General features: G+C 47.1%; 1 protein-coding gene across 3 annotated transcripts in view; it reads left to right on the forward strand.

Annotated features, from left to right (window-relative positions):
- ANTXR1 (ANTXR cell adhesion molecule 1) overlaps positions 1–21,183 on the forward strand; it is a 296,666-nt gene that overhangs the window by 205,138 nt on the left and 70,345 nt on the right. The window contains exon 18 of one of the 3 annotated variants that reach the window (XM_082643354.1): positions 13,605–14,095. The exons of the other annotated variants lie outside the window; for them this stretch is intronic. Within the exon in view, the coding sequence (XP_082499480.1) occupies positions 13,605–13,814 (210 nt within the window). The 3' untranslated portion in view covers positions 13,815–14,095. Of the gene's footprint in view, positions 1–13,604; positions 14,096–21,183 lie in introns of those variants that run through there. 3 annotated transcript variants of the gene reach the window in all.

Genomic DNA, 21,183 nt, shown 5'->3' on the forward strand with positions numbered 1-21,183 from the left:
ACTCAGAGAAAGTGTCTACACTCTGTTTCCCTCTCCTTTCTCCCTTCTCCACATTCCCTGCACTACCTCTTCCTTCTTTGCCTTGGCTGCCTTCCCTCAAACATCCTTTCATCAAAGTTCATCTATTGTGCCCCCGCTAAGAACCCATCTCTGGGCTGGACACCAGGGATGCCAACTAGAGTAGAACTTCATTCTGGCTTCCTGGAGTTCAGCATATGAGTTGAAAGAGATGAGAGCATCAAGCATCGTACTGATTGCAGATGGTTATAGAAGCACAAATCCATTCACAAGACCAAATCCATTTTACAGAGCAGAAACTGAGACTCAGGGGAGGTTGTTAACTCTCCCAAGGACACACAGTTGGGAAGGGGCCCAGGGGATCAGATTGAAGTCCACACTCAGAATTCCTTAAATCCTTCATGCGTTCAGCAGATACTGGCTGAACACCTTCTATGACATGAGCCCTGAGTCTGTGCTGGCTGCTCATCCATTAGTAAGCTGTGTCCCTTCCCTTGAGGAGCAGGGACAAACTGTTAAGGCCCCAAACACCATCCTGTGTGAAAGGCTCTGTGGTGAATGTGAGAGGTGGGGGGAGTATGCCCAGGAAGGGCATTTTACCAGCCTTGGTGTCAAAACTGACTTCTAGAAGTGGCATTTAGGCTGAGACCAGAGGAGAGTAGTGGAGGGAGGCTCTTCTGTGAGAGGGAAGCTTGAGCAAGGATCTGGAGGTGGCCTGTGGCTCCTTCGGGGGACATGAGGAGCGGGGCTTGGTGGAGGACAGTGCGAGGCAGCCAGCAGAGGAGCAGGGAGAGGGGACAGCATGGCTGCTGGTCATGGAGCCCACTCTGGGGACAGTGGAGAATCACCGCCAAGTGTTTTAGGCAGAGTTGTGGTCAGATTGTGTTTTAGAAAAGTCATGCTGGCTGCAGCGTGGAGAGGGTGGCATCCTGACCGGAGGCAGTGGCAGGAGGAGGAAAGAGTCTGGATTCAGGAGAGGTTGTGGAAACAGAATGACTGGATTTGGTAACTGGCTGTTGTGGAGGATGAGAGAGGGTCTGTCAAGGAGGACCTCCAGGTTTTGATCTGAGCCGGCTGTGACGTCGTTCACCAGGATGGGGGCACAGGAAGAGCTTTGGGCGGGAAGATGAGGACTTAGCTTTTTAACTTATCAAGTTTGAGGTACCATGGATCACCTAGAGCACAAACTTTCAAGAGCTGCTCACTCTCGGAGTCATATACACGCAGCGTGGGCACCTGCAGTACCTAGATGCCCACTTGTATTGCCCAATCTGTGCAGGAGGCAGTTTTGCTCTGGTGAGAGTTCTGAGCTGGAGGCAAGGATTTGGACATCATCAGCATGGCGGTTGAGACCAGTGTGAATAGATGCAGAGCCCAGGGAGAGTATGGAGAGAGAGAAGGGAAATAGGTTAAGTGCTGAACCCCCAGGGTCACATCCTTTGAGTCGAGGTGGGGAAAGAAAAAGGAAAAGAAAAAGGAAACTAAGAAGGACCAGCCAGAGAAAGAGCAGGTGTGACAGGAGAGTCTGGGGTCATGGAAGCCAAGGGAAGATGGTACATCACGGAGGAGGGTGGGGTCAACGGGGTCAAGTATGGGAAATTTAGATGCAAGCCGACAAGTCCTCTCATTAGATTAGCAGTAACAAGGTCCTTGTAGCCTTGGTGACCTAGGTTCAGTGCAATGATAGGGGCAGGAGTGAAGCTTAGTGGAAAATGGGAAGGGAGAGCCAAAGCAGTAGCTGGAGGAGAGCTGGAGTTGAAAGAAGCTCTTTGTTTGGTTAGGATGAAGGGCTTGAGAATGATTAAGTGCTCATGACAGAAGCCCAGGAGGGGAAGAGGCTGAAGAGCTCACTGATGGAGGGCAGGAGCCCCTAGGAGGACTTAGATGACCTACAGCCTAGGAAATGACACTCTTCCTTAGTGATCTGGGGGGCAGAACCCAAGATGGGCTCTCAGGTATGGGTGAGAGGGCAGGAAGCTGAGGCACACAATCGATGGCCTCTGTCTTCCCTGTGATAGGCTAGCCGAGTGGGACAGGTGAAGGTAAAGTGAGGAGAGGAAACCAGCCCCACCTTTGGAATCCCATCCCTCCCGCACATCAGCACTTTCTTCAGTTCCAGGGTGGGTGTCTCCACTTCATGCAAGAAACATGGTAATTTGGGATGCAATGTTACAAGCAATTCACTTCAAAACTCCACCCCCAAGAGAACCCACTGTTGGTCCCTTGTCTATATTGCTGTATGTTATATTCCTTGGTGGCAGAATGGAAATAATGATCTTCTCTACCCATGACACCTAAAGAGCAGTGGTAACTGCTTTGGGAAATTTTGTTTTGTTTTGCTAATGGAGGTCTCCCACTTCTCCAATAAGTTAATACCATAATATCTAACAAGTACCAATAAACTAGTTTTATACCAGGTTATAACTGGCTACTTAAGAGTGGGATCCTTGTCACATATAAATACTGTGGCATGGGGCTTCCCTGGTGGCGCAGTGGTTGAGAGTCTGCCTGCCGATGCAGGGGACATGGGTTTGTGCCCCGGTCTGGGAAGATCCCACATGCCGCGGAGTGGCTGGGCCCGTGAGCCATGGCCGCTGAGCCTGCGCATCCGGAGCCTGTGCTCCACAACGGGAGAGACCACAACAGTGAGAGGCCCGCGTACCACAAAAAAAAAAAAAAAAAAATACTGTGGCATAGCCCTATGTTTCATAGACGAAGCCATCAATAAATATTCTTGATCAGGATTAAGTTAAATCAACAATTCTGGAGTTAGTCCCTTGCTCTACCAAGTACTAGCGGGATTACTCTTCAGGTCACTCTGTTCTTTAAGATCACTTCCATTTTCCAAAGAATTGTTTGCTGGGCACACAGGCACCTAGATGTGCAGGCCATGCCCTGTGACAGAGGTCCACCCTGAACACCACTGGGCAGGTCAACCTCCCTGGGACAGGCATGCATCCTACCTCAGAAAGGGGTGCCTTTTCCTGATTCACACAAAGGCACCATGTGAGCTAGTGATGACCCCCATCATTTGAAAATAGAAAGCAATTCATTTCCTCCCAAGGATTGCTTTAGATACCTCTGAAAATATTGCCCCATCCAGGGGGTTGCCCCAATTTTGCCATTCCTCATAACATCCTTTCCAGCATTTCTTGTACTCACTAAAAAATCATTTACATAGTTAATAGAGTTTTTAACCTGTATTATTATTCTTTATTCAGTTGTAATCATACATGTGTATAACTTAGTGTCTAATTCTTTCATTGAATGTTATCCCTATAAGCATAAGGGGGAAACAAATTTTCAAATTACTAGGCAATTAAAATCATTAAAGCCACTGTTTTATCTGTGCTAAGACATTCTTTCTTGAATACTGGCAATTTTAAAGCACATGGGTGTCTGTGTAAAGACATGAACATCCCCATTTGAACTGCTTGTTGGTGAAACAACAGATCCAACTGCATAAATATCAGCACATTCTAAGACACCCCCCAACAACGTGGTGAAAATTGATGACTTGGGCAAGTCCCAGCATCCAGAATACACACAGTCGGTTGGTTGACATTCTGTGGAAAGTTCACCTGATCCTGCAGCTCTTATCAGTTATTTCCCTTTCACAGAAAAACCTTTTGCCTTTGAGACTCCTCATGTCAGTTTTCCTCTGAATTTTCTTCACAGCATCTCTAGTAAACTCCTCTGTTCTGACAGCACTGATCAGTGAAAATAAAATGAGCAGAGCAAACCCAAGAGCAGGAGATGTTTACTCAACGAATTAAGTATGCTCCTTATTAGCAAATACTGCTGACATGCTGGGAAGGGCTCCATGGAAAAGGCAGACAAGCACGAGACCTCAAAGAACAGATGGCTGGTTGAGGAGATAGAAGAGATGGCGGTCAAGGTAGTTCCCGGGGTAGACCGAGAGAGAGCTGAAGGGAATGAGAGCCACAGAGGAAGGGCAATCCCTGGCAGCCTGAGAGGATGGGATACCTTCTCCAGGACTGGTAGGACTTGAATTGGGCTTTGGAGGGAAGTCGGGACTTAGTCAACAGACAGGATGTAGAAACATCAAGGTAGCAGGTTTCCAGGACCAGCTTGCAGCCCATAAAGGCCAACCTGCGGAGTGAAAGGAAACATCTCAGGATGGAGTGCAAGGGATGAGTGTACCTCATAAGGCTGGAGGGGGAACAAGGAGATGAGATTTTACCACCCTGATGATCAGACTAAAAAATTTAGACTATAGCCATTTTGAGCTAATCTTCATCTGCGATAAATATTAAAGTGCCAAATTAAAGGTATTTTTTAAAATTTATTTATTTTCAGCTGCATTGGGTCTTTTTTGCTGTGCGTGGGCTTTCTCTAGTTGTGGCGAGTGGGGGCTACTCTTCTTTGCAGTGCGCGGGCTTCTCGTTGAGGTGGCTTCTCTTGTTGTGGAGCACGGGCTCAGGCGCCCGGGCTTCAGGAGTTGTGGCATGCAGGTTCAGTAGTTGTGGCTCACGGTCTCTAGAGCACAGGCTCAATAGTTGTGGCGCACGGGCTTAGTTGCTCCACAGCATGTGGGATCTTCCCGGACCAGGGATCGGACCCGTGTCCCCTGCGTTGGCAGACCGATTCTTAACCACTGCGCCACCAGGGAAGCCCCTAGAGTGCCAAATTATATTGTATTTTAAGACATTTAATTGCACACAGATTTTCTCAGAAGTTTTGCAAAGCTCTGGTTCGACTAGATATTAATAGAGTTTTTAATTGTTTTTAATGTATATAGGAAAATTGGCCATAGGCATCTTTGTCTTGCAGAACAGTCAGGTTAACATTGTTCTACCAAGCTCAAGAACTCTATGAATGTAATGTGTTGGTAAATCGTTAATGGGCTATGGTAACGGTCCAAGCATGGATCAGGAGGCTTGAATGTAAATGGTGACATCAGGAATAAAAAGACATAGATGAAGGTGGCACTCTCTGAAACTGGTTGCAGCATAACATGGAGAAAGAGAGGATCGTTTTCACCTTGAGAGACCCAAGTTAAATTCCCAGCACTGCCTGGTAACCTCCATTACACTACTAATCAGCCTCACTGAGCTTCAGTTTCCTCATGCGTCAGTGATCCAGTAATCCCTACTTTTGTAGGTGTTGTCAGGATGAAATAAAATGACAAGTGAAAATAATTCAAATAGATGGGAGTTCATTTTCTTCCCTTCTTTCTCCTGAAAACTGCAATTGATTTCAGAGAAGTTTAGTTAGATCTCAACATGTGTGGAAAACTTCTTCTCAGAATTCATCTCTCATATTTAAATCAGCAACGACCAAAAGAATCAAGTTATTGTATTAAAATCTTTATGTGAAGGTCAGTTCCTTCTTGCACAATAGATAATAAGCTTTATATTGAGTCTTTTCTTAGTCACTCTGTTCTTTAATTCAATTCACAGAACCACTGGAAAAGTAAACATTTCTATCTAAACATAGGGAAAAATAAAGTTTGCATAGAATATATTGGTTTATACTTTGAGTAAACAGGGATCTTCAAAATGTCTATTGGTGCCTGACACCAGGCTGTAAGTCCCCAACAGATCTGGAGAGAAAGTCCCATTTGCTAGCCACTGACTTCTGACCTTTCATAAACTTTTGTACGAGTAGATCATTTAAGATAAAGGAAAAAAAAGCAAATCGTAGGAAATGCGAGAGGGTGTGATTTGTTTTGTCAGAGCCCCTCCCCTGGATGTTTGAATTCTCAGTAGAATTTATTCAGTTCTCACCCTTGGAAGTCTCTCCTTCACTGTCTCATTGGAGAGGAACATGAGGACTTAGAATTCTTGGCTTGCCTGAATTTACAACAGAAAACGTTCAAGACATCCTCTGTCCACAGCAGAAACCAAACTGTACCCAAAACCTGCAAAGTTAACTTTTTTCAGAGAAGTTAAACCCAAAGTTGATGCTGTAAAATATACCATCTTGAGTTGTTTTTTTTTTTTTTTTGCACCACTTCCTGCTCCCAGCAAGAGGTCTCTTTAAATAAATAGATGTGAAGGCAACTGATGTGGTTGAAGTCTCTCCCTCCTCTTCCAATCCCCCATAATCTAACCCTCTTTTTCCACACCCATACACACTTCCATACTCATCATCATCACCATTTTATAGCTTCGCTGATGACTTTCACCTTTAAATTGCCTCATCTCCCAAACAGCTGCAGCAACAGAAAGTCAAGATCTGGTATCAAGTTGCAAAGAGCAAACAGAGGAGAATTAAATACTAGGGGCAGAACAAGGCAGGGCTGGGTAATAAAGACACCCCTCTTGAAATTCTCTGATCTCATTTTTTTCCTTCCAAACAGAGTCAGGATTGAGGGAGGTCGGGCTTGATTCTAGGGTCAAAATTTCACCCAAGTGTGTAACATTGTAGGAAGTTTTCTACTTTGTTCCAATGTGATGTTTATGTCTAGCCACTTGGCTGCCATGGGCCTGCTCCTCCAGCTGAGGGCATTGGAAAAGATCATCTCTAGGGGATCTACAGCTCTGCAATAAACCTCAATTGAGATTAATTCTAACCCAGGCTGGTGGAGAGTTCTGTTCTGGCCCGAAATTGTTGGGTTGAGTCTTAGATGGCAGAATCTGACTTAGGAGATCGCCTTCCAGAACTCACAGTGTGGAGAAGAGCCAGCCTGCTGTAGACATCCACACGCATGCCCGTCTTCTCCCGTCATCCCCATGACCACCCCACCTCAACCTGACTCCCAGTCTCAGGAACGGATTGGGGATTCCTCATGATCCCAGTCCTTTCACATTCAAGGTAAGGAAACAGAGGTCCAGAAAGGTGATGGAGAGACCTCTAAACACTCCCAAGTACATTTTCTCAGTTGCTCCCCATCACTACCTTACTTATGTCCTATTTTCATATTAGGAAGATTAATGCTCTCATAAGAAGACCCTTGCTCCATTCAAGGTCACAAAGGGAATTAGTGAAAGTGGCAAGACCAGAACCCACCAGCCCTACACTGCCTGGCTCTCCTTGAGTCCTCACCCCAGGCCAGGAGAAGAGGGTGGGGGGTCACGACTGGGCTTGATCTCTTAAAGAAAAGGTAAACCAGGCCGAATTTTGGAAGGTAGAGCTGGTCCCTGCCACCCAATCTCCTTCTTTCTTGTCCTCCTACCTTCTCCCACCTCCCAACACTGTTCCATTTTTATACCCTGCCCAAGATGACATACCTGCCAATTGCCCTCCCACAGTGACCTGCCCTCCCAAGCAGTGTGCTGTGTTCCCAAGTTACCTCATATTTTCTCTCCCTGATTCCACCTCTGCCTACCTCCCCCTTTACCACCAACACTGTGTCTAAGACAGAGTACACCCATGCATTCGACAAATAGGTCTTGAGCTCCTACCCTACCGCAGGTACCACGCTAGGCAGCAGGGATTTAGCATGAACGAAGCAAAGCCCTTGCCTTTGTGGGGTGTACATCAGAGTACTCAGAAAAGCACTAAACTAGAACTTAATGTAATAAGTGGTATGGAAGTATGGGGAGCATTTGAGGTTCCATGAGAACATAGAGCAAGGAGATTTAACCCAGACTAGGGGACCAGGGAAGACTTTGAAAAGAAGAGACCATTGGGCTGAGACCTAAAGGATGAGCTCTTCTGGCAAAGTGAGGCAAAGGCCTTTTGGTTGGAAGGAACAGCATGTGTGAAGGCCCAGATGAGAGGACCTGCGAGAGGAGGCCTAGGCTGACAATGGAGTGGGGGAGAGGAAAGCAGTCATACCCCACCTCCAAACTCTGCCTTCTCCACCCTTTTGTCTGCTCACATCTTTCGGGTACCCAGCCCTCAGCCTTCCGAGGCTCTTCCCTGATTCTTGCTCATTGCCTGGCCCCTCCCTCCTCCTGTGCTCACAGCTACTGCCAGAAAATTTCACACCATTTTAATGTAAAGCCAGTACTGATGTTTCACTCCCTGAGTAAGCCGTAAATGATTTGTGGAAAGGGACTATGGCTCCTTTCTTTTCTTTTTACTTTCCCTCACAGCACTGAGGACATGGCTCAATTTATTTTCTTGTGCTAGGGATTATGACTTTTTCTGCAACCCCCAGGTGTTCACAGCTGTTTGTAAACTTTTATCATGTTCCCTTCATAGGCAACCACATTTCAGTAGTGGGCAAAGATGTCTCAAAAAAAAAAAAAAAACCTGCCTTTAATAAAGAGAGAGGGTTCACACTGTCTTTTAGGGGCATCTTCAGACAAACTTTAAGGGTTATTCAAACAAACTTTCATTATAATTGCAATTCATAATTTTTGGTATTACCGTTTATTAATAACTTTGACTTTTCCTTTAAATTGTTTGAAATAGAAAGTTTGAGAGAAAAACAACTCTCTGACTTTACTAGTCTCACTTTATAAGTTCATTCTTGTGATACTTGTTTAATGTTTTAGTGTTTTTCCATTTTTTCTTTTGGCTAAGACCATCGAGGGCAGAGTTATGTTCAGAATCCACAGAGACAGCAGAGTTAGTTTGGGGGGCACCCACTCCACTAGCTTTCATCACCTTTGTGAATTCCTGCATCCCCCCAACATCTGGATTGGGTCACCCCATTAAACAGAGTGGCCCTGGCCACTGACACCCAGGCACTGGCCGCAATCCCTGGCGTACCTACTTGCCAAGGCCTCTGCAACTCCAACTTGAATACAAGCTCTAAATGGGAGAAAATCTTGTGTAAGCTTTTCCATATTCTCTACTGCTCACTCAAGGTGATTTGTAATGGGAAACTCTTAAATGTCACAGAGTCTGGAAAATTGGACATCATAACAGACATCCATGCCCCTTAGTGGGATAATTAATAAAAGTGGGCCCATGGGAAAGTCCACTGTGGAATCATCCCTGTTGTTATACAAGACAGTGTTCCCCTTCTTTCTCTTTCTAGCAAGGGAAGTAGTTCTGACCAAGCAGGGTTGGGTTTCTCAGGCATGGAGGCAGAGAGAAATGGAAAGGATAGTGAGTATTTTCCCATTGGTTTTGGGAACGAACTTACCAGAATTTATGCAGCCATGGCCTCGATGCCCCACCGTGTCTACAGGCCCAGGGAATGCCATGTGGTCCTCCAGAGATGGCTGAGGTAACCACAGAACTGAGGCCACCTTATGTGCTTGTAAACAGTTAGCATCCCTCCAAACCAGGAATAAGCAAGGAGAACTCCCCACAGCCCATGGTCCCCACTGCACTCCCTTAAGCTACACTAGCTTGTTCTGCACTAGATCCTCTGTTGGTGGCCTAAAGTTGAAAATGTGTTTGCTAATGATTCCAAACAGATGCTCCTAGCAAAAACTAGGCCTTACAAGTAATTAGCATCACACACACCAGCAACCCACATGACTGCATCCCATACCAGGCCACTAATAAGCAACATGGATGGAGGCTTCCAGAAGACTTAACCTGCCTGCGTGAAAACTCCAGTTTCACCCAGGAATGTTGCTGGGCTCTCAAGTTACTGTAAACACTAATGCTGAAACGATTGTTTGGATCCTCAGATCAGCTGAAGATCACCCATGTGGTTTGTGTGACATTTCTGTTAGCTGTGCTGGCCTAGAGGACCAGCCTGGAAGGCACTTGTGAGAAGAGGGACAGCGTGATTTCATACAGGCCCTGACTCTTCCGACCGTTTCTATTTTGTAGACACAAGGAGAATTTCAGAGTTATGGGTCACTTCTGTCCTTCCTGGTTTTCTGTTAGATCAGCTGTGACTTTTTGCCTTTCTGGGACTGTTCCTGTCCCACAGGAACTGTTCCTCCACAGCCAGGCTTTGATGCCTGTCCTTTGTAAAACTCACCAATCTATGTCCAAAAAGTCCAAGACTCTATAATTGATTTATGAGTCAAAGGAGAACAATGATTTTTGGGTAACTTTACTCCATAATAATTTTCTTGCGCCCTTAAGCTCATTCCACTGATGTGTTTAGTTCTAACCCATTTCCAAGTTTGATATTTTTTAAAGGCAACAGTTTGATTATTGAAATTCTCTAGCTTTGCAAACCATGGACCAAACTGTCCCACCCTGAAGGAACACAGCTTCTCATAAATCTTCCCCTGAAACACAGGGTGAGAGGAAAGGGACATGATTTGATTTTAAATGAGTAAGCTTCCTAATTATCACTTCCAGAGGAGAGGTAGATAGACAGACAGACAAACAGACAGGCACAGTTTCAAATAGTTTTACATGTCTTAAAGAGTCTATGGAGATCAGAAGGAAATGAATTTCCATGACAGGAATTTATGGGGGTGGCCAAAAAGTTCGTTCGGGTTTTCTGTAGCATCTTAGGGAAAAACCCGAACGAACTTTTTGGCTAACCCAATAATTTAAAGTCTTAAAATAAATTTAATTTTAGGCTCTTCACTGGCCAGTGGAAGGGTCAACTAGGGCTTTTCTTCAGCTGTGGAATAACAGTAGGCAACTTAGTGGGATTACAAATGGAGTCATGCTTTACAAAATTATTTGTGACCTCCCGTTTCAGCCCTACAAGTAGCAAAAGATCTTGAACACCTCAAAAGTAAAGTCTAGGGCTGCACTATCCCACAAGGAAGCCCCTAGCCACACATGGCTATTGAGCACTTGAAATGTAACTAGTCAGAAATGCCACATCCTGTACGTGTGAAAGGATTTTCAAAGATGTTGCATGAGAAACAGAATGTGAAATAACTCTTTAGTCATTTTTATTTGATCACATGTTGAAATGATAACATTCTGGATCTATTGGGTTCAATAAGATAATATTATTAAAATTGATCTCGGGCTTCCCTGGTGGTGCAGTGGTTGAGAGTCCGCCTGCCGATGCAGGGGACACGGGTTCGTGCCCTGGTCCAGGAAGATCCCACATGCCGCGGAGCGGCTGGGCCCGTGAGCCATGGCCACTGAGCCTGCGCGTCCGGAGCCTGTGCTCCGCAACGGGAGAGGCCACAACAGTGAGAGGCCCGCGTACCGAAAAAAAAAAAAAAAAAAAAAAATTGATCTCACCTGTTTCTCTACGTTTTACAAATGTGGCTAATAGAAAGCTGAAGCTCACCCATGTGGTTTGTGTGACATTTCTGTTAGCTGTGCTGGCCTAGAGGACCAGCCTGGAAGGCACTTGTGAGAAGAGGGACAGCGTGATTTCATACAGGCCCTGACTCTTCCGTTTCTGTTTTGTAGACACAAGGAGAATTTCAGGGTTATGGGTCACTGTCTGCCCTTCCTGGGTTTCTGTTAGATCAGCTGTGACTTTTTGCCTTTCTGGGCCTGTTCCTGTCCCAGGCTTCTTGTTCGTAGCCAAAGGTCTTGCATGCTCCAAACCAACATGAAAGGTTTTGTTTTTAAGCTTCCCTCCACTATCTTCACACGGAAGAAAGGGCCTGTTGCATTTAAAACTTTGTTCTAAATATTTGTACATTTATTGGATTATCTGCTTTACTTTATCTTTGACAGATTCCTAGAAAGCAAATATTATCCCCATTTTACCAAAAAGGAAACTGACTTGACTTGGGAAATAATAACTAGCATCTCCCAGGAGCCTCATAATGTGTAATAATTTTGAATGCATTTCCTCTGAGAACCCTTTGATGTAAGTGTTCTCATTCCCATTTTACAGAGGAGTAAATTCGCTTCACAGAGGACTCAAGAGCTTAGGCTGATACATGGGAAAGCTAGCATTTATTCATTCATCACATTTATTTGTCAGGCTAAGGCCCAGTGAACCATGAGGCCACGGTCCCTCCATGGAGTCTGCACTGTAGGGTTCACAGCACCCAAGTGTTAAGTGCTACACCAAGAATTAAAGTAGGGTGGTGGGACAGAAAGAGAATAGATACCTACCTGTGTGGTCAGAAAAGCCCTCTCTTTGGAGAGGTGGGCACTGGAGAGGTGACATTGAAGGTGAGGTCTGAATGACAAGCAGGAACTGGCCATGTCAAGATCAGGGGAGGAACAACAGTGCAAAGCCTGCACGGCTGGAGAGAGTGTGGCTTGTCGAAGGACGTTAGAGGCCAGCGCCAGTCAAGTGCCATGGGAGACGGGAGGGCAGGGGCCAAGGCAGGCAGGGCTTGTAAACCAGGGATTGGATGTTACCCTGTGTGTAACAGGAAGGCTGCATGGAGTGGTGGGTTAGCAGAGGAGGGACGTGATGTAATTCACATTCTACCAAGACTGCCCTTGATGTGAGGGGGAGAATGGATTGTAGGGGCTCCAGAGTGGAAACCGGGAGACCAGTGAGGAGCTGGTTGCAACAGCCCTGGGGGAGAGGCAGTGGTGGTGACCTGCAAAAGGATGGAGAGGAAATGGCCAGGAGTGGATGGATTCTGAAAGTATTATGGAGATACAGCTGATGAGACTGGCTGATGGATGCCTCATCCCTCTTTTGACCCGACAGTCCCTCCAGTCCCCTCCACCTCCTGTAGTGTCCTTCCCAGCACACTCTGCCCTGGGAATTCCAATTCCCTTCACCCAGGAGTGACCTCTCAGTAATGCCCAGAAAGCAGAATGAAAGTCCAGCAGGGTGCCATTTGTTTGTCACCCTTTGGTTTTGCTTTGTTGATTCATTGTCGTGCCTAGCTGTGACCTTCTTGACTGTTCATGGTGACCTTTAGAATCACGTGGAGATGAACAATGAGACCTTGCTGTAGTCCAGAATCGCTTCAATAGAAATACAAGTGAAGTGATTCTGTTCTGTCTCGTTTGGGGGCTGGCGGGAAGATGAGTCATTTGCACATTCATTTACCCTGCTGCCATTTGGAGACTGAAAAAGCAGAATGCGTTGCCATAGATGCCAATCATCAGCCAATGTCCCATGCACGCTTGGACACAGCAAGGGGTAGGCACTCCTGAATAGGGGACCGAGGGGATGGGGAAGAAACCAGGTGGTGTGTCAGGAAGTGATTGTTCACAGCTGACAGTAAAAAGAAGAAGAGAGAGATCATGGGTGGAGGGAGTAAGCCAGAGGCCAGGCTTGGTCTGAAAAGACTGCAGAGAGGAGGTATGAATTCAGCTTCTCCTTTGAGGATGCTCAGGCTTTGGCTAAACAAAAAAACCAAGGAGACCAACAGGGTCGCCAGTCAGCAAGTTTACACGTGCGTGCATATGTATATGCAACCCCTTCTCCAGCCAGCGAGAACATCTTCTTGGCGTGTGCTTTGAGCCTTCATTAATGCTTTCAGTGCTAAGGAATGAGAACTCTCCCCCGCTCACCTACCAGCCAGCCAGTCTTCTCCCAGGAAAACAGAGGGGGATCAACCGCAGTGGCAGGTGTTTGGCACGTCTGCATACACCCCTCACCCCCCTCGCTGATGTGAGGGAGTTCTGATTCCTTGACGGCAACGAACTACACCCCCTCTGAAACCTTCACTAGCTCCCCCTGCCTGCACACAGATGTGTTTTCTGGACGCTTATTCCCCAGCTGCTCATAAGTGTCAAATAAGTTTGGGAAACGCTGCACTTAACAATGTGAAAAAGGTTTTTTTTTTTTTTTTTTTACCTGCAAGACCTCAAAGATGCTTTCACGAGCCAATGACACTGGGGGTCTCCAAAGGGGAAGGATATATCATGCAGCATTTCCCAAACTTGAAAATGACTGCTCTGTTTTTATACAGCATCACTGGCGCCCTGTGGAAGGCACTTTGGGAAAGGCTGGGCTACGCGGCGGCGCTAGCAGCCTGGCCCCACACAGCCAGTCAGACTCTGCCTGCCTCTCCTCGCGTCCTGCACAAAGCAGCCCGCCCTCTGAGACATGGTTTCAGCCAACAGGCCTTATGTATTCTAGCATCAGGACCTCCACTCACATCACGCCGCAGCCCAAATGATCCTGGCCTTTCCTGTCCTCTCACTGTAACTCAACACAAGTCCTATCTCCTCTAGAAAGCTCTGCCAGTCCCTCTCAGGGCTCGGAAAGACCGTCTGCCTCTGAGCCATCATCACATTCATTCGTGTCCCACTCATTCAGCATTTCATAGCTGGTTTCTCCCCCTTTCCATCTCGAACACCTCACATGGGATAAGTGCTCAAGGCAACAAGAGGAGAGGCAGGAAGGCGGTTGAGAAGGACAAAGAAAGAGGCCAGGGAGAAGGAGGCCGGGGAAGCAGAGGTGGAAGAAGAGGAGAGAAGAGCACGGAGGTGACAGAGGGAAAGAGAGTCCTCCAAGATTTCAGACATTGGAAGAAGAGGAGAAAAGAGCACGGAGGTGACAGAGGGAAAGAGAGTCCTCCAAGATTTCAGACATAGTACTTTTGCCGAGTGCGGGGGGCAGGGATGCAAAGCCGGGGAAGGCACCTCGTCTACTTTGCAGAAAAGAAGATCCATGAGGTTCTCCTTCTATGACCACCAGCCCCCAGGGAGGGGGGCCTGTCCCCAGGCCCACGTTGCTAAAGGCCAGTCCCCAACTGCAGGGCACCAGCTCTAACTGGAGGTGCCATACCTGAGAATGGCCCCAACTGTGACCCCTTAACCTAACTTACATCTTAATAATAATTAATATGATAATTAGATATATAATTACACTATTAAAACAACATATGTATCCCTTTCTTTGTTGTGTTCTGTACACAACATAATACAATATACAATTAGTACTAAATATTAAACAAAATAAATAACCTACAAAGTACAAATTAACCCTAAAGCTGTTGCCCTAAGAGTCCTTTCCCTAAAGCTGGTGCCTTCCTTTTACACAGGAGGGCCTGAAACCCACAGAGCAGCTTGAGCCTTGAATTTGGGCTTAAACCTTGACTTTGTAGCCTTGGGCACTCACTTCCTGGACCGCTTTAAGTTCTGCCTCCCTGGCCAGGGAGTCTGTGATCTCTTTCTCAGCCAAATGGCCAGCTGCCTGAGGTGGAGATGCAAGAAACACCCCTACGTCTGCTTTGTGCTTCTAACTCACACAAAAACGGCCGCCCCTTTTAACAAACCTGTTTTTCTGATGGGACCAGACCTTCCTTTATTTTCTTTTCTATACACTGAAAAACTGCCAAACAAAATAGGGTATGCTATAAACGAGGTGAAACAGACATCTTCCAAAAGTGCCCATCCTTGGTGAGATGTCAGTCCATTCCACCACCTTAGTTCCCTTCTGCAAAGGCCAGTGGCCCTGCCAGAGTCGCACCTTGGAAAAGCTCATGCTACGGAAGCACACGGCTCGGCGGGTTTGCCAGACCCCGTCTCTTAACACTCTGTTGAATGCCCAAATGTATTTCTTTCATGCTTGTGCATACATTCCATTTCGGAGTGTCAGGACAACACCTCAGTCCGTCTCCCAAAAGTGGTTCGTGGAAAGAGCCCGAATGCCAGGAGACCTGGGTTCCAGTCAGCGTTTCCTCTGACTTTTACCATTCGCGAGCAGATGACCATGCCCCAGGTGCCAGCAGCCATGGGACACAGCGGGGACAATGGACCCCAAGCGCCAAGCGTAACGGGCTGATGTAGGCCGCGGGAGAGAGGTCAGTCCGGCTTCTCCGGTCCCTCCACCAGCCCCCGAGGATGCACAGTCAGCAGAGCTGAGCCAGGGCAGGCCTGAGGCCAGAGCTGGAGCTGTCCACACTAGGTCACAGGCAGCCGTCGGAGAAGAGCTGGAAGTGTGTAAGGAACTGAGCATGTGTAAGAGCCCAGTCCAGGGGAGTGTTTCTAGGGCCTGCGAGGAGGAAGAAGAGAAAACGATGCAGGACACCCCAGGCTCAGGGAGACCAAGCCACTCCCTGGCCTGCAGGCTGGGCTAATTCCTCGTTACCAGCCCCTACAAAACTGGGTTTCTCTCCTTCTGAGCTCTGGCACCTGGTATGTGGCGCGAGATGACTTGCGCATGATCAAAATATAACTTTGGTTTGTATTTCCCTCCACCCCTTGTACACTTTATTCACTGAGAGATTTTTCCTCCTGCCACCAGATACGAGCTTGGCAGGACCACAGCTCCTCGGCCCACTCTCAGGTTGTAGGCAGATGTGCAATCAGGAGCGCACTCTAAATTCAGCAGTCAGAAAGTCCAATCTAAGAGATTAATTAAAACCTCCAACCTGATCCGGTGTTCTGTCTCCCCCTGCCCCGCCCTGAGCTGGACTCCCCATGGAGGAAGGGTACTGGTGTCTCTCCTCTGTTTCTCCACTTTGCTTTTCTCCTTCTCAGCCCCACCCCAGCTTGTCAGCCAATTTCTCACACCGTCTGGTCAAGGACAGGTGAGCAGAGATAGAAGAAAGAATAGATTTTCCTTGAACTTGGACCATTAAGCTGGGCCCAGCACAGGCTAAATGCTGACTCTGTTTTCCCCTGGGGTGTCTGGAGCTCCTTCTGGATCCTCTCCTGCAGTTTCCGTGACCTGGGTGATGTCTCTTCATTCCCCGTGTTTGCTTGTAGTTGCTTCCAGAACCTCGGGATGGAGCGTTCATCTCCAGCTTCCTGCTGTCCAAGTCCCTCTGTCCACGAAATGGCTTTAGACGGGATCCCTTCTGCATGGCCACCTCTGCTCCACAGGAGATACTCACGCAACACGTGGCCTGGCCAACCCTATGGCAGCCATCTCTATCCCACTACCACGGGCAGCTTCCAGAACTCTGTGCTCACCATATTTCAGGAACTGGCTTCCAAGCTCTCTGTTTCCTCACTCACCTCACTAGGCTTGAGGGGAAGCCCTCCCCACTCCCTATACCTCTCCCCCAAGTGAGCAGGCCACTGGGGACTCACAGCACAGCAACAGCATCCCTAGAAACCCTTCTCCCTACCCCAACCCCTTTTCAGATCTTTCATCCAGCTGAGGGGTCCAAGCATCATGGAGCCGGCTTACAGATGTTGCCTTGGAAACCTGCCTTGGGTGATTAGACACCTCCTCAGAATCTCCTGCATCTTGGAGTGTAGACAAAACTTCCATTTTAACATTCCTCACACATGTATCTTAGATTTTAATCATGTATTTATTTAAGTATAAGCCCCAGAGGACATGAACTTCATCTAGTTTATTCACTGCTGTATGCCAGCATATAATAGGTGCTCAGGGAATAACTGTTGAATTAGTGAATTAATTTTGTGTGTGTGTGTGGTATGCAGGCCTCTCACTGTTGTGGCCTCTCCCACTGCGGTCTCTCCCGTTGCAGAGCACAGGCTCCGGACACGCAGGCTCAGCGGCCATGGCTCATGGGCCCAGCCGCTCCGAAGCATGTGGGATCTTCCCAGACCGGGGCACGAAGCCGTGTCCCCTGCATCGGCAGGTGAACTGTCAACCACTGCGCCATCAGGGAAGCCCTGAATTAATTTTTAAGTAAAGTCACAGTCTCTCCCCAGACTGTAAACTGTATGAGCGTAGAGACTGAGATTATTTTTACTCAATATTTACCTCTAGTGTCTAGTAGAGTGCTAGTCCATAGTAGGGGTTTTAAAAATAGTTTTGAATGAACTAATGAACCCAGGCAAATGGCCACATTTCTCTAAGTAGACTTCATGGAGGCTCCACTGGCCCCAAATCTCTCTCCCTCCCTTCCTCAAATTCTTTACTTGGCCACACTACTTAAAACCCTACCAATCAGAGAGCTTCTCTCTCAGTTTGGGTCTTTAACAGTGCAAATATCTGCACTGGGGAAATGGAAGTTGCCAGTCATTTATACTTAAGAATGCAGTTTGATACAGGAAGACTAGTTGCAGGGCTGAGAGGGTGTCAGGAAGAAGGGCTCACAAGAAAGAAAATGGCGGGCCTCAAGGTGGGGGCACTTGTAGTGACTTGCCAAGGAGACTGAGCCTCCTACCAGGAGGTGAAAGGAAAATGGGAAACAAAGCCGGTGTGTTTTAGAGCTTGCCTTTAGCACTCCCTCCTGCCACACAGTTTTTAAGAACCACTTCATTTTTAGAGCTAGAAGGAATCTTCAATACCATGAGAGTCTGTGGTTTTCAAACATTTTTGAGCCAAAAGGAGAAGGCCTTCTTTAAATGCAATCTTACCATAAGCCCAATATGAAAAACAGGTAAATGGAGATGATCTGGTTCTAGGCAGGCAGTGAGCCAGAAAACCAAGCGTGTGCGTGCGCACACACACACACACAATTTTCCCACAGTACTCTCCACACCTCCCCCTCAGAATTCCTAAGTGCTGTGAAACAGTGCATCCAAACACAGGAAGAGACCCACAGTTGTCCTCTGTCGTCACCATGTCTGTGAGGCTGGGCTCCAGAGGTCAAAGAAAATGGACCTGACTTTTCCCCTCCCTCCATCGAGGATCAGACCTCCATTCCCCAAACTCCTCATCTATTCTGTAAATGTTTGCTAAATCAAAGAAAGAGCCCTTTCATGGGGTCACTAAAGACTTCCCCTGAGTTTAATATGACCAATAAATATTTACTAAGTGCTGGCTACACCCTTGACCCTGTGTATGGCACTCAGAACAAATGGCCATTGTCATTGCTACGTTCATCAGCACTCTTGTGATGCTGGTTGTTCAACCTTCTCCAAACCATCTAAATTACCACTAAACATCCAGCCCACATCTGTTCAGCTTTTCTCTAAATGTGCTGTGAGACACGCTGTGAAATGATTTGCTGAAATGCAGATAAACTACATCTGTCAGCCCCCATCTATGATTCTGGTGAGACTTGCAAAAAAAATGAGGTTTGGCCCCAATTCACTCTTTGCAAACCTTGGCTCAAAAGGACGACCACTGCTTCCTGTCCTTGGAACTTACAAACCATCTGTGTAATGACCTGTTCTAGCTTCCTGCCAAGCACTGACGTCCATCGCACCAGTCAGCAGTTCCCACCAAAAGTGCTTAGGGCCTCAGGGCCTCCCATCCCTGCTGCTGGCCCAAGTCCAGGTCACAGAGATGGCTCCCTTATCCTCTTGCTTGTTACAGGAGTACAATGGGAAGTGGGGAGGGTTCAAATTAGTGCAATTATTTCTGTATAGGCAATACCAATCCAGGGCTCAGAATTGCTTAGCTGAGAGCAGAAGAACAAAGACTTTACAGAGAAGCATGGCTAGGTTTGCCACCCAGCTCTACCACATGCTGCCTGGGTTTGGTTAACGACCCTCTCTGAACCTGCCAAATGAGCTCGTGGAAGGTTGTGAGGATTAAACTCAATATGGTCCATGAAGTGCTTAGGACGGTGGCTGGCACACATCAAGACTGTCACTATGAGAAAGTGTTCTTGTGGATCACCTCCTTTAGGTCAAGGGTGGGACAGGGCAAGGAACAGGCCCAGAGGGAGGGTCTGTGTGTGAGGGGCATATTCACAGGTACACAATTCACTTCTTTTTCTAGGCATCAGGAGGTATGCAGAAAAGACAGTCTTCCCTATAAAGTTTGGATTCTCATAGAGAAAGAATCATGAAAAAAATGTCTGTCCCCTTTCAGTCACGTGGTTTGTGAATTTGCTGTCCTCAGGTCAGGCTGAGATCCCAGAGTACTGGCCCCCAGCTGGTTCTGGAGCTACTTTTCAGAAGACCCACAGGTTCTCATGGGCAAGTTCTTCAGGGTGGCTCCTAACCCCCCAGATTGCTCAGTACAAGGGATTCAGTCTCCTTGAGCACTCTTAAGAAGACCCAGAGGAACCGAGAGAGAGAGACCCTTCCAAAGAAGTGTCCATCCAGGAGGCAAAGGTTTTCACAATCCGTGCTCCCAGCCCTCATGGGAAAATTGCAGAAAAGTCACCCCACGCCTTTGTTGATTAAAATTAAACAGGCAGGATTCAGCTACAGTGGATTGCAGAAGTCCTGGGTCAATTTCTAAAGCAAATTTATTTTTTAAATACTTGAGCTAAAGGCAATAGTAATAAATGACAGCTGGGAATTTGAAGTTTTATTTTCAGTTCTGAAAAAAATTAGGGAGTTGGGTATCCTTGTATATTTTCATATTAAGGATAAATAAATAGGGAGATTCCACTGTGTTTGTCAGTCTAAAAAGCAATCAATTCAATATGCCATTGTCACAGATTCAGACCCCTTAGATAAAGCCCTCCTCACTGAAGGATATGAAAGTGACAAGGGTAGGTTAAGAGCAGAAAGCTGCTGGGAAGGTCCCTGGAAAGGGAGCTGGTGCCTGCCAGCCTGCTCCCTCTCAAAGCACCTACTTCAGCCTGGGGCTCTGCTAAGAGGGGTAGCACTTCCAGCCTTGACTTTGACCAGCTTTCAAGCAGGAGTCAGAGATCATAGCGGGAACAAAACCACAACAGCCAGGAACCCAGCATAGAAGGTGAAACCCAGCCGAGGACATCTGGCCTCTGTAACTTACAGCATTCATAAAAGGCTAACAGAAAACCAAAGGCCTATTAAATATCCCTGCCCCACCTAGATCAGCACTTAATTGGGGTGGAGGGCCCTCAAGGGAGAAGGAATATAAGTGGTCCCAAAGGCAGGAGAGACCTTGGTCTGAAAAGCTCAGGTCCAATTAAACCAAGCCAGAAGCCTTTATTGCTGCCCTATGTTGGCATCAGGAAACTCGTTTTTAGTTCGGCTAATGGTTACAATGTAGAGATTATTATGTTTTTTATTTCATGGACTTAATCAATGTTTAAAAGAATTAAACAAATGAGACCAAAGATCACAACTTCCTCATCCATCACAGATGGACAACTTTTCCCAGAGCCAGCCTCTTCTTAAGAAGTCCGCAGGGCTTCCCTGGTGGCACAGTGGTTGAGAGTCCGCCTGCCGATGCAGGGGACATGGGTTCGTGCCCCGGTCCGGGAAGATCCCACATGCCGCGGAGCGGCTGGGCCCGTGAGCCATGGCCGCTGGGCCTGCGTGTCCGGAGGCTGTGCTCCGCAACGGGAGAGGCCACAGCGGTGAGAGGCCTGTGTACCGCAAAAAAAAAAAAAAAAAAAAAAAAGAAGTCCCCAGTTTCCTTATCAGGGTTCTGGTAGTCCTACTATTATATTGGTGGCTTTGTCGGAGCAGTTCGTAAGCAGAATGGGCTGTAGGCCCCTGCTGTGATTAGAAAACTTCTCTGTGTAAATGTATCTCCCCAAGCTACCTACAGAAAGTCTCCAAAAGGAGAAAGGTTAATCTCTTTGCTTTAGGGACCTTGAATCTAGTTAATATCCCAACGTCCACCAACATGAGGAACACGTGCACGCGCACACACACACACACACACACATGCACACACCCATCACTGATGAAAATGGCTAAAAGTAGATCTTGTTCTTTATTTATTCACCATTTTTTATCACTTATAATTGGGTCTTTTACCATGAGCCAGGCACTGTGCTCTAT

The sequence above is a fragment of the Mesoplodon mirus genome (genome assembly GCF_964341445.2).
Source record: "Mesoplodon mirus genome assembly, chromosome: 14".
NCBI lineage: Eukaryota > Metazoa > Chordata > Mammalia > Artiodactyla > Ziphiidae > Mesoplodon > Mesoplodon mirus.